This window comes from Dendrobates tinctorius, unplaced genomic scaffold (assembly GCF_039654945.1).
Source record: "Dendrobates tinctorius isolate UK_male_01 unplaced genomic scaffold, ASM3965494v1 ptg000154l, whole genome shotgun sequence".
In the NCBI taxonomy this organism is placed as follows: domain Eukaryota; kingdom Metazoa; phylum Chordata; class Amphibia; order Anura; family Dendrobatidae; genus Dendrobates; species Dendrobates tinctorius.
This window is the reverse complement of record NW_027361821.1, coordinates 16,590,349-16,607,055: the sequence shown is the minus strand read 5'-3', so window position 1 is coordinate 16,607,055 and position 16,707 is coordinate 16,590,349. Positions and strand designations below refer to the sequence as shown.

The window sequence follows — 16,707 nt, the reverse complement described above, 5'->3', positions numbered from 1 at the left end:
AGACTGTTTTGACTCTGGGACATTCCCAAAACATATGCAATAGGTCTCCCTTGAAGCCACAGTCTCTCCAGCAAAGGGGTGAGGATGAGTTTGAAGGACCGAAGTGTGCTAATTTTGCCGGAGTAAGGTACCAATTACTAATAGTTTTAAAGTATGTCTCTTGAAGTGGAAATGAGATTGTGGAGTTGTACGTTTTGGAGAGTTTAGATCAGTATTTCTAAGCCAAAATCAGGTGAGGAACAATCAGAGGAAAATTTTAATTAAAACAAGTGCACTAATTTGGCATTTTTGACCCACTCCTGGTATTGACTTGCAAATACAGACGTAGAATACTGAGAGCAGCTGCTGACATCTTATTTCCACCGAATGTCAATTATGTCCAAAGGAGGAGAGTGAAACCAGCACTGATTGGCTGCATGGATTGTGTAACATTATGTCACGCAAGCCCCGTTAGAGCCAATGCCAGCACCTGAGGTGAGGATAGGTGTTAGTATTTTACTTGGGAAAACATATAGCTTGTCTGAGTAGTGGGCAACTCCATTAATAAAAGAAATGGGAATTTTGCCTATGGTGCCTATTTTTGCACCAGCTCAAGAAGTTCTGATCCAACACGCTAATGTAAATCAGTCATTTTTCTTTCCATGTACGAATTAAAAAAACAAAACATAAAAATTGACATCTAAATTAGACCTAAGGCTACATTCACACAGCTGTGACACATCCAAATGCTTCATATCTCACTGTGATAAATGTGAATAAAAATGAGGCCTTCCAGGGATCTGTGTCTTGATTTGGAAGCAAGCAGATGTGGAAAATCTGCAGGTTAAAAAAACACATGTAATCCGCACATGGCTAAATCAATAGTTTTGTCAAAACCAAAAAACAGGAATTATCAAAAACAAAGCAAATTTATTTAAAACATGGCACACCAACAAGTGACAAACAGCAGCATTAAAACACAAGTAACTGATTTTACCTGAGGCTACGTGCACACGTTAAGTATTTTACATCAGTATTTGTAAGCCCAAACAGGAGATGGTGATAAATACAGAAGTGGTGACGGGTTTCTATTATACTTTTCCTATGATTGTTCCACTCCTAGTTTTGGCTACAAATACTGATATAAAATACCGTATATACTCGGGTATAAGCCGAGATTTTCAGCCCATTTTTTTGGGCTGAAAGTCCCCCTCTCGACTTACACTCGAGTCATATACCGGGGGTCGGCGGGGGAGGGGGAGCGGGGTTGTCAGAGATCATACTTACCCCCTCCTGGCACGGACTCTGCAGCCCCCTTGCTTGTCCCATGGTCTCCGTTGTCTGCCTTCAGCGGTCACGTGGTACCACTCATTAATGAGCATGCGTATTTTTCCGTGATGCGATTCTGCCGCGGGAAAATCGGCAGCATTAGCACAGCATTGCGGAATCCCATAGGATTGCATGGGATGCTGTTTTTTTACGTTTTCGCTGCAAAATCGCGCGTTAAACGCCGCGAAAACGCAAAAAAAAGCGACGTGTGAACGCAGCCTTAGTGGGTGACTGAATTGAAACTTCTAGCACAACTTCAGTACAACCAAATCATATGTTTTCTGTTTGTACCATTAAAAGCTAGTTCAGAAAAGAAAAATAAAAAAAATCTGGAAGTAGGTGTTTTATAACTTAAAATTCAGACAGAAGTAGTTTGCCGTATATTTGCATATACAGTGTGTCCGTGAAGTCATGGTGCACTTTTGACCAGTCACTGGGAAGCACCAAAAGACGATAGAAATGTGAAATCTGCTCCAAAATCCAAATAAAAGAAAAACTCCCAGTTTCATACCTATTCAGTGCAGTTCGATGTGGGCTCCATTTGTTGCCCTACACACATCCAAACGATAGTGAAGTTCTTGCCACACACGGGTAAGGACGTCTGGTGTAACAGAGTGAATAACACTTGTGATTCTCTGTTTTGAGTGATTAATGTCGTTGATACGTTCAATGTACATATGTTGCTTCACATAACGCCAAAAGTAAAAGTCTAAGGGCGTCATATCCGGGGATCGTGGTGGCCATAGCTTGACAGAACCCTTGCCTATCCACCGCCGAGGGAATGTTCTATCCAGAAACTCACGAACAATGATGGCGTAGTGTGGAGGAGCGCCGTCCTGTTGAAAGATGACACCTTCTGGAAATTGTGGCACTTCATACAATTCCAACATGTCAAGATACGTGTTTGCCGTCACAGAATGCTCCGCGAAAAAAAATGGGCCTATCACCTTGTCATGCATCAGGCCACACCACACGTTCACTTTAGGGGTGTTACGTTCTGTAGGGATTCTACTTGCTCAGGTGCAGCGGGAGACAATGAGGAGGCAGATTCCTATAAAGTTCATGGGGTTTATTGCATCATATACCCATAAGACAAAGGAGCACAAAAGAAATAGCCTTTAGCTCAGGCAAAATACATAACAAATGTCCAGTCCTTTAGGCCCAGTCCTGGAGCCAGAACACGCACAGGAGACTTCCACTCCCCACATACAACCCTCTGTTTCAGGAGCAGTCTACGTTATAAGGGTATAGCCACACCCACGAACCCAGCAGCTGACTGGTCACGTGACTGTGACCTCACCACAGGTCCTTGCAATACATTAGCAATATAGTGATATTACTTAGGACTTATGTTACAGAGACAAGTCGTCTCTGAGACACATACCTCCCATCAACTACAACCCTTAGCCATGCCACATACCTCACCCCTCTGCCTAAAGCCGTGGGGCTTGGCATTTTCACCTACTAGACAAGGGATTCTTGAGAGGGCATCGGCATTACCATGTAGCTTCCCGGTCCTATGCTCTACATGGAAGTTGAAGTCTTATAGGGCTAAGAACCAGCGGGTGACCCTAGCATTCTTACCCTTTGTTTCCCTCATCCATCTGAGTGGGGCATGGTCAGATTTTAACCGAAACTTCCGTCCCACCAGGTAGTACCGTAAGGTATCCACTGCCCATTTTATGGCCAAGCACTCCTCTACAACTGATTAAAGTCTTTCACAAGAAGACAACTTCCTACTCGGGTAAAGAACAGGATGCTCCTCCCCACGTATCTCCTGGGAAAGGACTGCACCTACCCCGACATCTGAGGCATCTGTCTAAAGGATAAATTCATGTTGAAAGTCCGGGGCCACCAGAACGGGTTGATTACACAGAGCCCCTTTCATCTCTTGGAAGGCTGACTCTGCCTCTTCGGACCATCTGACCATTACTGACTTTGTCCCCTTTAGAAGATTAGTTTGGGATGAACCTTCTGTAATTTCCCACGATCCCCAGGAAGGATTTAACTTGCTTTTTGGACAGAGGTCTCGGCCATGTTTGAATTGCCTCCACTGTATTGATTAGGGGTTTGCTCTCGCCACGCCCCACTACATATCCCAGGTACTTGGCTTCCTCTTTGCCCAAGGCACACTTCTTTGGGTTTATCGTAAACCCCGCCTCCCTTAGAACATCAAACACTGCTTGGACCTTTTCCAGGTGAGTCTCCCAGTCCGGGGTAAAGATGACAATATCATCCAGGTACGCGGCAGCGTATAGCTTATGAGGAACAAGAATTCTATCCATAGCCATCTGGAAGGTCGCCGGAGCACCCTGCAGGCCAATCGGCATCCGGACATACTGGAAGCACCCGTCTGGTGTAGAAAATGCAGTCTTCTCCTTGGCTTCCTGTGCCATGGGGATCTGCCAATATCCCTTTGTCAAATCCAAGGTGGTTAAGTACCTGGCAGGTCCAAGTCTCTCGAGCTCATCAACGTGTGGCATAGGATATGCGTTGAACTTGGAGACCTCATTCAGCTTCCGGTAATCGTTGCAGAACTTCCATTCACCATCAGGTTTTGGGACCAGGACAATCGGGCTCGACCAGCCGCTCTTGGATTCCTCAATGACCCCGAGCTTCAACATATGCTGCCCCTCCTTGGAGATTACTTCTCGATGAGCCTCAGGAATCTGATAAGGCTTCACTTTCATCCGCACATGTGGCTCAGTCAGAACTTCGTGCTCGACGACCTTCGTGCATCCCGACAATTCTGAAAATAGGTCCCGTTTTCTCTGGAGTAACTCTCGGCACTGCTGTTTCTGGGCCTTCGATAGCGTTTCCACTATGGTAACCGCTCCAACCTCACCTAGGTTTCCCAGTAAACACGGAGTTACCGCTGGCTCTCTATCTTGCCACGGCTTGAGGAGGTTGACATGGTAAACCTGGTATGGTTTCCGTCTTCCAGGTTGGTGAATTTTATAATTTACCTCACCAAGCTTCACCTCATACGGCCCTTGCCACTTGGCCAAGAACTTAATCTCCACTGTCGGAAATAGCACGAGAACTCGGTCTCCCGGACTGAACTGCCTCACTCTTGCTGACCAGTTGTAGACCCTGGCCTGAGCTTCTTGTGCCTGGCGGAGATGTTCTTTTACAATGGGCATCACCTTCGCAATCCTCTGCTGCATCAGTGTGACATGCTCAGTGACGCTTCTGTGGGTCATGGCTTCGGGTTCCCAGGTTTCCTTGGCTATATATAGGAGACCTCACGGATGTCGGCCATACAGAAGCTCGAAGGGCGAGAACCCCGTGGAAGCCTGGGGAACTTCACGGATAGAAAACAGCAGATACAGTCTCTACCGTCTTTCTCTATGGCTTTTCTTAGCATGCTCTTCAGTGTTTTGTTAAATCTCTCAACAAGGCCATCTGACTGCGGATGGTACACTGAAGTCCTCAACTGGGAGATCTGCAGAACCTTGCACAACTCCCTGTTCATCTTGCTCATGAAAGGTGTTCCCTGTTCAGTCAGGATCTCCTTCGGCAAACCCGTCCGGGAAAACACATGGACCAGCTCGCGGGCTATACTCTTCGCGGAGGAGTTTCTCAGGGGAATTGTCTCAGGATAACATGTGGCATAGTCCAGGATAACTAATATATACTGATGGCCCCGGGCTGATTTAAATAAGGAACCGACCAAGTCCATGGCAATTCTCTCAAATGGCACCTCAATAATGGGCAATGGCACAAGGGGGTTCCGGAAGTGAGATGTGGGGGCAGTTAACTGACATGTCGGGCAGGACCTGCAATAGTTTCCTATCTCCCGGTGACATCCAGGCCAATAGAACCTCTGCACAACCCGTTCCTGCGTTTTTTCCACCCTCAGGTGTCCCCCCAAGATGTGTGAATGGGCCATGTCCAACACTTTTCGTCTATAGGAGCCTGGTACTATTAACTGTTCTACCAACTCCTCCCTTATTTTCGTGACCCGGTATAACAACTCCCCACTCATCATAAAATAGGGAAACCTTGTGTCCGCTCCCGGCTCCTGTGCAACCCCATTAATGGCGGTGACATTGTTGAAGGCTTCTCTCAGTGTTGGGTCCCTATGTTGGGCAGTCCCAAAATTCTCACCGGCCACCCCTAACTCCGGAATGTTAGATACAGGGGACCCTTCCTGCTCATCCGCCACAAGGACACATAAAGGAAACCCGTCTACCTCTGATGGTGGCGATACCTTATTAGGGTTCATTGGTTCCCTGCTCTTGCTAGCAATCTCAGAACCCTTACCCCACAGATCACAAAACAGACAGAAATCCCGGCCTATAATTATAGGATGCAACAAGTCCCGAACGACGCCAACTTTATGGGACTTGGTGCCATGCGCTGTTTCAATGTTCACCCTGGCCATAGGGTAGTCTTTTGCATCGCCATGTATGCCCCGAACGCCAACCTTTTTACCCAGGAGTAGGTTGAGAGTAAAACTGGCCCTTACAAGGGTCACCAAGCTCCCGGAGTCTAGCAGCGCCATTACTGCTCGACCGTTCACCTTCACGGGACACGCTTGTGGCCCCTCGTTAGGTGGCGAGTTCACACTGCAAGCTGGATATGCATAGAATGAACTACGGCGCCCCATGCTGCAGTCCATCTGCTTGGTGGTCTGGGAACAACGGGCAACTATATATCCTGGCCCGTGGCACTTCCAGTAAATAATATCACCTGTGGGGACCTTGGGCACCGCTTCCCCCGCCCTTTTTGACCTTGGATGCCCCACCCCTTTTTGGGACTCCGCCCCCTGTTGGAAGCACCAATACGGAATGGGCTGCTTCCTCAAGGAGTCTTCCATCCCCTGGTATCTCTTGACCAGTCCGACCAGTTCATCGGCATTCTGGGGATCACCTTGGGCAACCCAAGTCTGTAGGTGAATACAGAAACCGATCCTTCACCACTCGCTCTACCATCTGTGCAGGGGAAGACGACTCTGGCTGCAGCCATTTCTGGACCAGGTGCAACAGGTCGAACATTTGGGAGCGCGGCGGTTTGTCCCGGTGATAGGCCCAGCGGTGAACTCGCTGTGCCCTGTTAGTCATTGTCACCCCCAAATGTGCGAGAATTTCAGCTTTTAGTTTGGGATACTCCTTGGCGTCTTGTACAGTCAAGTCATAGTACGCCTTCTGGGGCTCCCCCATCAGGTATGGGGCCAGTACCTCTGCGCACTGCTCTGGCTGAAGTTTTTCCCTCTCAGCCACCCTCTCAAATACCGTCAGGAAGGCCTCAACATCATCCTCGGGGGTCATTTTTTGTAATGCGCGTCTTACCGCCTTCCCGACGTGGGTGGCATCAGCCAGACCTGGGGTTGGGGCGCTCATCCTGCCCTCCATCCTCCTGCATCTGCTGCCGTTGCTCCTGCTGGCTCTGCTGGAACTGCTGCCGTTGCTCCTGCTGGCTCTGCTGGATCTGCTGTAACAACAGCCTGTTGGTCTCATGTTGCTGTGACTGGGACTGGACCAGGTGTTTCAGCAGGTCCTCCATTATTCCTGGTTGTGCTTGCTGCCTCGCAGAAAACTTGACCCAGGACATGCAGCAATTGTCTCAAGTCTCTGCTGGGAACGCTGCCCGCACATCTAGCACCAATTGTAGGGATTCTACTCGCTCAGGTGCAGCGGGAGACAATCAGGAGGCAGGTTCCTTTAACGTTCATGGGGTTTATTGCTTCATAAACCCATAAAACAAAGGAGCACTAAAGAAACAGCCTTTAGCTCAGGCAAAATACATAACAAATCTCCAGTCCTTTAGGCTCAGTCCTGGAGCAAGAACACACATGGGAGATTTCCCCTCCCCACATACAACCCCCTGTTTCAGGAGTAGTCTATGTTATAAGGGTATAGCCACACCCACGAACCGAGCAGCTGACTGGTCACGTGACTGTAACCTCACCACAGGTCCTTGCAATACATTAGCAATAGAGTGATATTACTTAGGGCTTACATTACAGAGACAAGTCGTCTCTGAGACCCATACCTCGCATCAACTATACAACCCTTAGCCACGTCACAGTTCGTACTCAATATAGGCATGAGGATGTTCAGCAGCCCATGTTCGGACGTTATGGCGATGAACATATCCACAGATATGGAAGCCCGCCTCATCAATAAACACAATTTTCTGCAAAAATCTTGCATCATTTTCGATCTCATGAAACATATCTGTAGCAAACACGCATCGTTTGGGTCTATCCGCTGGTTTGATAGCGTGCAACAGCCATAATTTGTACCCCGTTAAACAGAGACATTTCTTTAACGCCTTATGAACTGTAGTCTTCCTTAGGTGTAATTGTCAAGCATACTGCTGAGCAGCTGAAGAGTTCTTTAAGTTCCCACCTGCCCTCCCTGACTTTTATGGACTTTGTTATTGTATACTGTATGCTTTCCTGTGACTGGTCAAAAGTGCACCCATGACTTTACGGACACACTGTATTTTTGATGTGTTTGTCCTATGCAGATGTACAGATGTGAAAACGCCTGCTAGTTACAGAAGGCCATGCAGGAACGCAGAAACCCCCCCCCCCCCCAATTAAATACTTTGTCACTCGCTATGTCTGTTGAGCCGGATATCATCCTGTGGCCCTCAACGTATGTTACTTTATTCATAAGTGTCTCATCCACGTGAGCTGTATTGCACTGCGCTTTACTGGGTACCATTAATCACACTTTATCTTGCTGCATAGGTTCCTGCATATTTTGCATCCGGTGAACTCTACATAAAAGTTCTGCTCTATACAACCATATTCAGAATCTCAGATCCCCAATTTGCCTGTGTCCCTTCTTTGTTTTATTTCTTGCCTGCTGCTTGTATAGTGCTTACATACTCCTATAGTACAAGTCTTCTTCCTCTCTGAAGTGGAAATTTACATATTAAATTTCCCAGAGGAGCATTGCATGGTAAGTAAGCCTCCGTACCTTGGCATGTCAGAGCTGGTATGTCACTCTCCACAAGGCAAAATGTAACCCCTTAGGCTATTTTTACTGAAGCCGGGTTATTTGCGGGCCGCTTTTGCGGGCCGTATTTTTTCCGGTCTCCCGCAAAAAACCTTCTTGGATCGCCGTTTTCCCCTGTTGTAACAAATTGCAGGGAAAAATACGGCGATCTGCAAATACTGTGTACCGCAAAAACAAGCTACCGTTGTTTTTGCGGTACCATTGATTTAAATGGAGGCCGCATCCGTGAGCCGTGAAAAATATCGAGCAAGCAATGGAATGATAAGATGGCGTAGAGATAACCATGGCTGCTCTCCTCTCTCTATGCAGAGCTGTATATAATGGCCATTTAATAAGGTGACTTCATTATAAAATGGGAAAGATACTGCATTCTTTGTCAGGTGAGACGATGTGTAGTATGTGTCCAAAAAGGACATCTAAAAACCCTGCATAATTATGTGCATTGATAGCATGTTTAGCAGATATTTGATCAATAAATGAATGATGGGGACCCTCAATAATGTCTCGAACAAAAGGGCAATGCCCCCAAAGAGTTGATCTTAATGACATTCCATCAAGGACAGGTCGTGCTACTGTATTCTTTCTTATAGCGGGCATTGTCTGGATCGAAAAAAGATATGGGCTGGTGGGCAAATAAGGGTCTGTTCATACTGGTCATGTGTCAACTGGGTCTGTAGACTTCTTTAGTCCTGACATGTTTTTTTTTTTTTTTATTTTCTTTTCTTTGGGCTTGTTTATATTTCTTTTGTTCCACTGTATTAAAAAGTGATGCCTGCGAGGCAAAAAAAAGGGATGCTTTCTGAGCAGAATCCAGGTGTGTGCTTAGGAGTCATCCAACACATAGACAAGCAGACACCCTATATATATATAGTGTAAATGTCTCTTGTCTCTCTTGACTTGTCCGGTTTAGTAAGTCCTTGTATCCTTTGTCGTATGTCAATTCTAGGCCATGTTTTCTTAGAATCCTGCAATGTTATGTTCCTCTGTTATTCATCCTAGAATTGTATGAATAAATTGACAACAAGGTGTTACCAGTTCGAGGGTGGGTTGGCATCCCAGCACAAGATGTCTATGCATTCAGTTCTCACTAATGGACACAACCCATTGATAAAAAAATAAAAAAATAAAATAAATAAATAAAAACAAAAAATCTACTCCATAATTGTTATAGTATGGGGATTAGAATTATTGATAAAAGCAGGCATCAGTGGTGGAACCTGGAGCTTTTTAAATAATTTAATTCAGATTCATATTCTGTTAATGATTTGCTTTACAAGAGTAGTATGTATGAAATAATTAGTTAATGATTTGCTAACATCCTGTCCCATGATCTTATCAGCTCTCTGCCGGTAACATAAGATGATGATGTATATACAGTCATGGGTTAAAGTTTTTCTCCCAGAAAATTTTTAGCTATTGCACATGTTTTGTTATACACATGTTTATTTCCTTTGTATGTATTGTAACAACACAAAAAATGGACATAATTTCACACACAACCCCAAAAATAGGCCAGACAAAATTGCTGGCACCTTTCCAAAATTGTAGGTAAGCAACTTTGTTTCAAGCATGTGATGTTTGTTCAAACTTGCTTGTGGCAAGTAACAGATGTTGGCAATATGATAATCACACCTGAAACCAGATAAAAAGGGGAGACGTTCACCTTTGCATTGTGTTTCTGTGTGTTGTCACACTAAGCTTGGAGAACAGAAAGAGAAGAGAACTGTCTGAGGGCTTGAGAACCAAAATTGTTGAACAATATCAAAAATCTTAAGGTTACAAGTCCATCTACAGAGATGTTGATGTTCCTTTGTCCAAGGTGCGCAGCATAGTCAAGATGTTTACAACCCACGGCATTGTTGGTAATATCCCTGGACTTGGACAGCAGAGAAAAATTGATGAAAAGTTGCAACGCAGGATAATCTGGATGGTGGATAGGCAGCCCCAATCAAGTTCCAAAGAAACTCAAGCTGTCATTTATGTCTCAGGGTACATCAGTGTCAGAGCAAACTATACATCAACATATGAATAAAATGAAATGCTATGACTCGAGACCCAAGAGAACTCCACTGCTGACACAGGGACTTAAAAAGCTAGACTGCAGTTTGCCAAAATGTACGTGACTAAGACAAAATCCTTCAGGAAAAGTCTTTTGGACAGATGAGACCAAGATACAGCTTTTTGGTATAGCACATTGTTCTACTGTTTACCGAAAATGGGATGAGACCTACAAAGAAAAGAATATAGTACCTACAGTCAAATATGGTGGAGGTTTAAAGATGTTTTGGGGTTGTTTTTGTTGCCTCTGGCACTGAGTGCCTTGACTGTGTGCAAGACATCATGAATTCTGTAGATTACCAAAGAATTTTGGGTTGCAATCTAATGCCCAGTGTCGTAGAAAGCTGGGCTTGTGTCCTAGGTCATTGGTCTTCCAGCAGGACAATGTCCCTGCTCATACTTCACGAAGCACCCAGAAATGTTTGGAAACAAAGCGCTGGAGAGTTCTGAAGTGTCAGCAATGAGTCCGGATCTAAATCCCATTGAACACCTGGGGAGAGATCTTAAAATTTCTGCTGGTAGAAGGTGTCTTCAAACATAAAAGACCTGGAGCAGATTGCCATAGAATAAGAAGAGTGGTCAAAAATTCCAGTTGAGAGATGGAAGAAGCTTCTAGATGGTTATAGAGGTGATTGATTGCACTTATTTATTCCAAAGGATGTGCAACCAAATATTAAGTAGAGGGTGGCAACAATTTTTACCCGGCCCATTTTGTCCAGTTTACCTTTTCCTCTGTTTTTTTTTTGTGTTGTTCCAATACACACAAAGGAAAAAAATGTGTAGAACAAAATGTGTAATTGCACTGAATTCATGAGAGAAATACTTCATTTTCTGCAACAATTTTTGAGGGTGCCAACACTTTCGGTCGTGACTGTAGATGTGAACATTGGGCAGAAGCCTGTAGTTCTCTAGATGTAGAAGTACATACTTTTAGAGCGTTACTTTGATGTATTTGTATTCTTTTCATATTCCAGAAAACAGATCGTTCGAAAAGATTTGAGTTTCTCCTGAAGCAGACCGAGCTATTTGCACATTTTATTCAGCCCGCTTCCCAAAAGTCTCCAACGTCTCCTCTCAAAGTGAAATTAGGACGCCCCAGGATAAAGAAAGATGAAAAACAAAGTTTGTTGTCGGTTGGAGAGTATGTAAATCGCTTCTCGCCTTCTTTGACATTTCACAAATGCAATTAAACAGACTGTGCACAATTTTCTAATTTACAAGCCAAATATCAGTGATGACTATTAATGGCATCAAATAGAAAAAAAGCCATTACTTCTGGGCTAAATGTATTGTCACAATGATGGAAGAATTCTTTCTTTTTATATATGGTACTTTTTATGTTTATGCTGTAAGTCCCCACTAGTTATGCTTTTCTTTGACATTGTTTAACCCCTTAGTGACCAGCAAATACATCTTTTTACTGACTTGCATTATAAGAGACTAGCATCCGCATACAGGTGACAATCCAGCAGCTATAAGCTGTACACTATAGCTGACAACTTGCTTCATCAGCCATGATCAGTGTTGGCACTGACTATAGTTTAACTCCTTAAATGCTGCTGTTAAGGACTACAGCATCTAGATAGTTAACAGCGTGTGCGGCGCCCTCTTTAACCCTATCGGCACCCTGAGATCATGATTGTGTGCCTCTGATGTTTGCAATGGCAATTCATGGCTAAATAACAGTCTTAGAGTCTGCCGGCTACAGTGGCCTGTTCAGAAGTTATCAACATTTCGATTATATTAATTCATGAAAGTTACCTGAAGAGTTAATAAACTACCTGAAAGCAATTTTGAATATGTTGGGGGGGCTGTTTTTAAAATGGTATCACTTTTTAGGGTTTCCAATATATAGGTACAACAAATTCACTTCAAACCTGGATAGGTCCCTAAAAAAATAAGTTTGGTAAATTTCCTCGAAAAAATGAAAAATTGCTGCTACATTTTTAAACCTTCTAAAATGCGAACAAAATAAAACAAAATTTTACAAATGGTGCTGATGTAAAGCAGACACGTGGGAAATATTATTTAATGTTTTTGTGTGGTATAACTATCTAGATTAAAGGAATAACCATTCAAAGTTTGACAATTACAAATTTTTTGAAATTTTTGTAAACTTTCTGATATTTTTATAAATAAATGCAGATTTTTTTTTTACAAATTTACCATTATCATAAAGTATAATGTGCCACGAAAAAACATTCTCAAAATCAATGGGATTTGTTGAAGCGTTCCAGAGTTATTACCACATAGTGACACTGGTCAGATTTCCAAATTTTTGCCCGGTCACTAAAGGGTTAAAATCTAGAGCTTCAGGTGAGACTTTCAAAACTGCCAGCAGGTTTTCCATCTGTCAGTCACTTTTAGGGTATGTGCACACACTGCAGATTCACCTGCGGGTTTTTTCCCGCGGAACCGCAGGTAAAACCGCAGGTAAAGTGACCTGCGGTTTTGCTGCGGTTTGGCCTGCGGTTTCACACCTCTACTATGTTAAAGGTGTGAAACCGCAGCAGAATCCGCAGAAACAGTTGACATGCTGCGGAAAAAAACCCGCAGCTTTTCCGCAGGTAAAAAAACGCGGCGTGAGCACTGCGGTTTTGAAAACCCATAGGCTAACATGGTAAAGTACCATGTCTGCGGAACTGCTGCAGTTCTGCAGGGCCAAAACCGCAGCAAAATCGCAGCGTGTGCACATGGCCTTACCAGATTTGAATCACTCTGTTATTCCTGCAGGAAATTTTACCGTTCCTCTTGAGGAAGGTTTTTGTCCCTTTCACCTCTTGAAATCGTTGACAACGCCAAGCTGTATCATACTCACCTTCTTCTTAGTTCTATCCTACATTTCCAGAAAGTATAACAGCACAGTAGTATATTACAAAGTTGTAGAAAAAGATGCCCATGTATTCAGTATGTATGGTTATATGCGCTGCATGTGGGGGACACATGGACACCATTAACTTGATAAATGTATTCTTCATATATTTTCTTAATGCAGCAATCGACACCGACGGACAGAGCAAGAAGAAGATGAAGAATTATTGTCTGAAAGCCGCAAAACTTCCAATGTGTGCGTGCGATTCGAAGAATCACCATCTTGTATGTCATAACTTTTTCTGCTCAATGATTCACCTATCATGAACTAAGGTTAAACTGATGTTCTTTATTAATGTAGTAGGTAACATGCCTGTGTGATACCCCATAGGACCCTATCACACATAATTTGTAGACCGTGTTCTGGGTGTTTTTTTTTCCTCACACTGACCCATTAAGGCTAGTTTCACATTAGCATTTGGAGGCACAGCGGATGCTCGCCGTGAACCTCTGCCCCCTGCCGCGCCTCCTCCGGTCAGCTCCGCCTATGGGCGCATGATGTTGCATGCGACCTGCGTACCCTATCTTTAGCATTGGGTACGCAGGCCGTGCGCAGGTATGCTTTTGCCGCCGCATGCGTCCTTTTGACGGTGCAGCGATCGCACCAAAATGCAACACGTTGCGTTTGGCACAGGTTGCCGCACCGTCAAAAGAACGCATGTGGCGGCAAAAGCATACCTGCGCACAGCCTGCATACCCAATGCTAAAGATAGGGTACGCAGGTCGCATGGATGTTTCATGGCTGTCAAATAGCTGCGACAACTGGAACATAATATTCGAGCACGCTGAAGATACTCTAGGAGCACACGCGCATGCTCAGATAACACCTTGTCCGGTCACACTCGCTCATCACTAATGACAACTTCTATTGGAGTGGGCTGCCTGAGACCTATAGTGTTGGATGCTCTTTGTGTTAGTTACATACCTGGGATATTGATCTTTTTAAAGGAGCTGTGCCGGACTACTACAATGATGCCTACTCCTGGGGAAAACTCAGTGGAGAAAGAAGGTTCACAGTTCTCTCCTTTGTAATCATTCTGCTATAATGATGGGTTTTATATAGCAAAACACTTGTAATTGTATTTGTGATGTTACATCGGTGTCTTATTTAGGTTTTAATCAGACCTCATCTTTGAATGCTTACTCTGCAGATGTGAAATCAGGAAAATTGCGCGATTATCAAGTCCGAGGCCTCAATTGGATGATCTCTTTGTATGAAAATGGCATTAATGGCATATTGGCAGATGAAATGGTAAAGTCCATGTATTCTGTGGTGTATAAGTGTCTGTTAGACACAACTATAGACATATATGTATATATATATATATTTATTTATTTAGATAAATAGACCTATGCACTTATATTGCTCTTAGATCAGCCTTTAAGATTAGATGTACTGTATGATTCAGTTTCCTATATGAACATTTCCCATGACGACTCCATTTATAATAAAAGATTTTATTGCAGTGGTTATTAGGGCAATTTATTGGATTGTCTGAGGTGCTGCGTTGCGCTTTAGCAGTTGATTTATATATAACTGTTATGTATTTGAAGAGCAGAATCTGTGTTATTTTACATGTTTTTATCTTTGGTCTATTTGTTTTTAGGGATTAGGGAAGACATTGCAAACAATTGCTTTGTTGGGCTACCTTAAGCACTACAGGAACACTCCTGGTCCACATATGGTGTTGGTACCAAAATCAACTTTACACAACTGGATGAATGAGTTTAAACGCTGGGTCCCGTCACTTTGTGCTGTCTGTCTTATTGGTGACAAAGATGCACGGGTAAGTATTGCTATTGTAAGAGCAGGTAATCACAGATAGACTTTATACAAGTGTGTAAAGGGGCATTTACACTGCAAAAAAATTGTGAACAAGTGCTGCTAAGAACGTTTTTTCACGATTATCTTGCAGTGTAAACAAACTGTCGATCACACGTTGAATGAGCAAAACTCTCATTCACTGGGTGAAATGATCTTTGGTGCAGCGCAAAAGACCACCATCCTCGGTGGTGCATCGTCCTGTATAAAGAGGATTCGCACTGCCGAGAACATTTACAGTCTATGTCCACTGAGTGATCCAATACAGATCGCTCAGTGAGCATCGTCTGCTTGTGTAAACGGCCATTTAAATGACTACCAATCAGGGAAAAGTTATATTGTGCTGCCAGTATGTCCATGTAAAGAGACCTTAAGTTACTCGGTTAACTTTACATGATGAAAATAATAATTTATCACCTACACACAGGATTAATAATTTGCAGATCAGGGTAAAACAGATTGATTGGAGTCTATGGGACTTACTGCGACTTACTGTGTCCTACTCAGCTGTCGTCTGCAAGCTCATTTTAATGTTTTCCCCATTTTTTATTAGTTCCCTAAGAGGACTTATATCTGCGATCTCTTGATTGCCTCTACAATGCACTGCTATCCTGTCAAACTGATGTGATTGGTTCTTGCATTAAAGCAGTTACTTTCCGGTGCCGGTACCTCCTGTTCTTTCTCTATGTACGGCAGACATCGCTAATGGGGTTAAGGCAACATTTTATTTTTATCGCTTTGTTTTTATTTTACTGGACAGCAGATTACATACTAAATGTACTATTATGTTCACTGGTGACAGGTTCATTATAACAGTAAATCCCTAAATATGCATTTTTTTGTATTGTAATCTGTCGTTTCCTCAGTTTATGTTCAATATGTTCTTATTTCTTATGTAAACCAGGCGGCCTTCATTCGAGATGTCATGATGCCGGGAGAGTGGGATGTTTGTGTTACCTCCTATGAAATGGTCATAAGGGAAAAATCTGTTTTTAAGAAATTCAACTGGAGATACCTTGTTATTGATGAGGCACACCGAATAAAGAATGAGAAATCTAAGGTCAGTTGCGTGATTAAGACCGATAGTTATAATGTGCCTTCAGTAATTGTCTAGAAGTGTCCTTTAATAGGATATGTTCAAAGGGATTACTTTCCAGACACTGGTGGTCCGACTGCTGTGGTCTCCTTCGTTGTTGAGTGAATGGCGCAAACCACCGCTCCATTTATTTTTAATGGAAGCACCAGAGATTACTGAGCGCAGCGCTCTGCTGATCTTGGCACTCCTTTTAGAATGAATGGAGTGTCAGTGCTCATGATCAACCTTTGCTCTGTTCAGCAGGTGCTGTTCAGAGTCCCTTGTTGCATTTTGGTGCGATCAGTGCACCGTCAAAAGGACACATGCGCCGGCAAACGCATACATGCTCACGGCCTGCGTACTCGATGCTAAAGATAGGGTACGCAGGTCGCATGCAGCGTCATGCGCCCATAGGCAGAGCTGACCGGAGAAGGTGCGGCCATGGGCAGAGCTTCACGGCGGCCGTGCGCATCCCTCCGCAGCTCCAGGAAACGCTAGTGTGAAACTAGCCTAAGTGTTAACTTTTCTTGCTACAGACCTCTCCTTCGTAATTCAGGAGCATACAATTTTTATGCTCCTGTATGTAATGTTGTTACTGA

The 16,707-nt window shown here is 43.8% G+C and overlaps 1 protein-coding gene across 1 annotated transcript in view; it reads left to right on the top strand.

The window, feature by feature from the left end:
- The window catches only part of LOC141050921 (probable global transcription activator SNF2L1), a 153,578-nt gene that overhangs the window by 13,895 nt on the left and 122,976 nt on the right, over positions 1–16,707 (top strand). Inside the window, exons 3-7 of the mRNA XM_073547622.1 lie at positions 11,315–11,481; positions 13,336–13,436; positions 14,363–14,463; positions 14,819–14,998; positions 15,938–16,093. Of these exons, the coding sequence (XP_073403723.1) occupies positions 11,315–11,481; positions 13,336–13,436; positions 14,363–14,463; positions 14,819–14,998; positions 15,938–16,093 (705 nt within the window). The remainder of the gene's footprint in view (positions 1–11,314; positions 11,482–13,335; positions 13,437–14,362; positions 14,464–14,818; positions 14,999–15,937; positions 16,094–16,707) is intronic.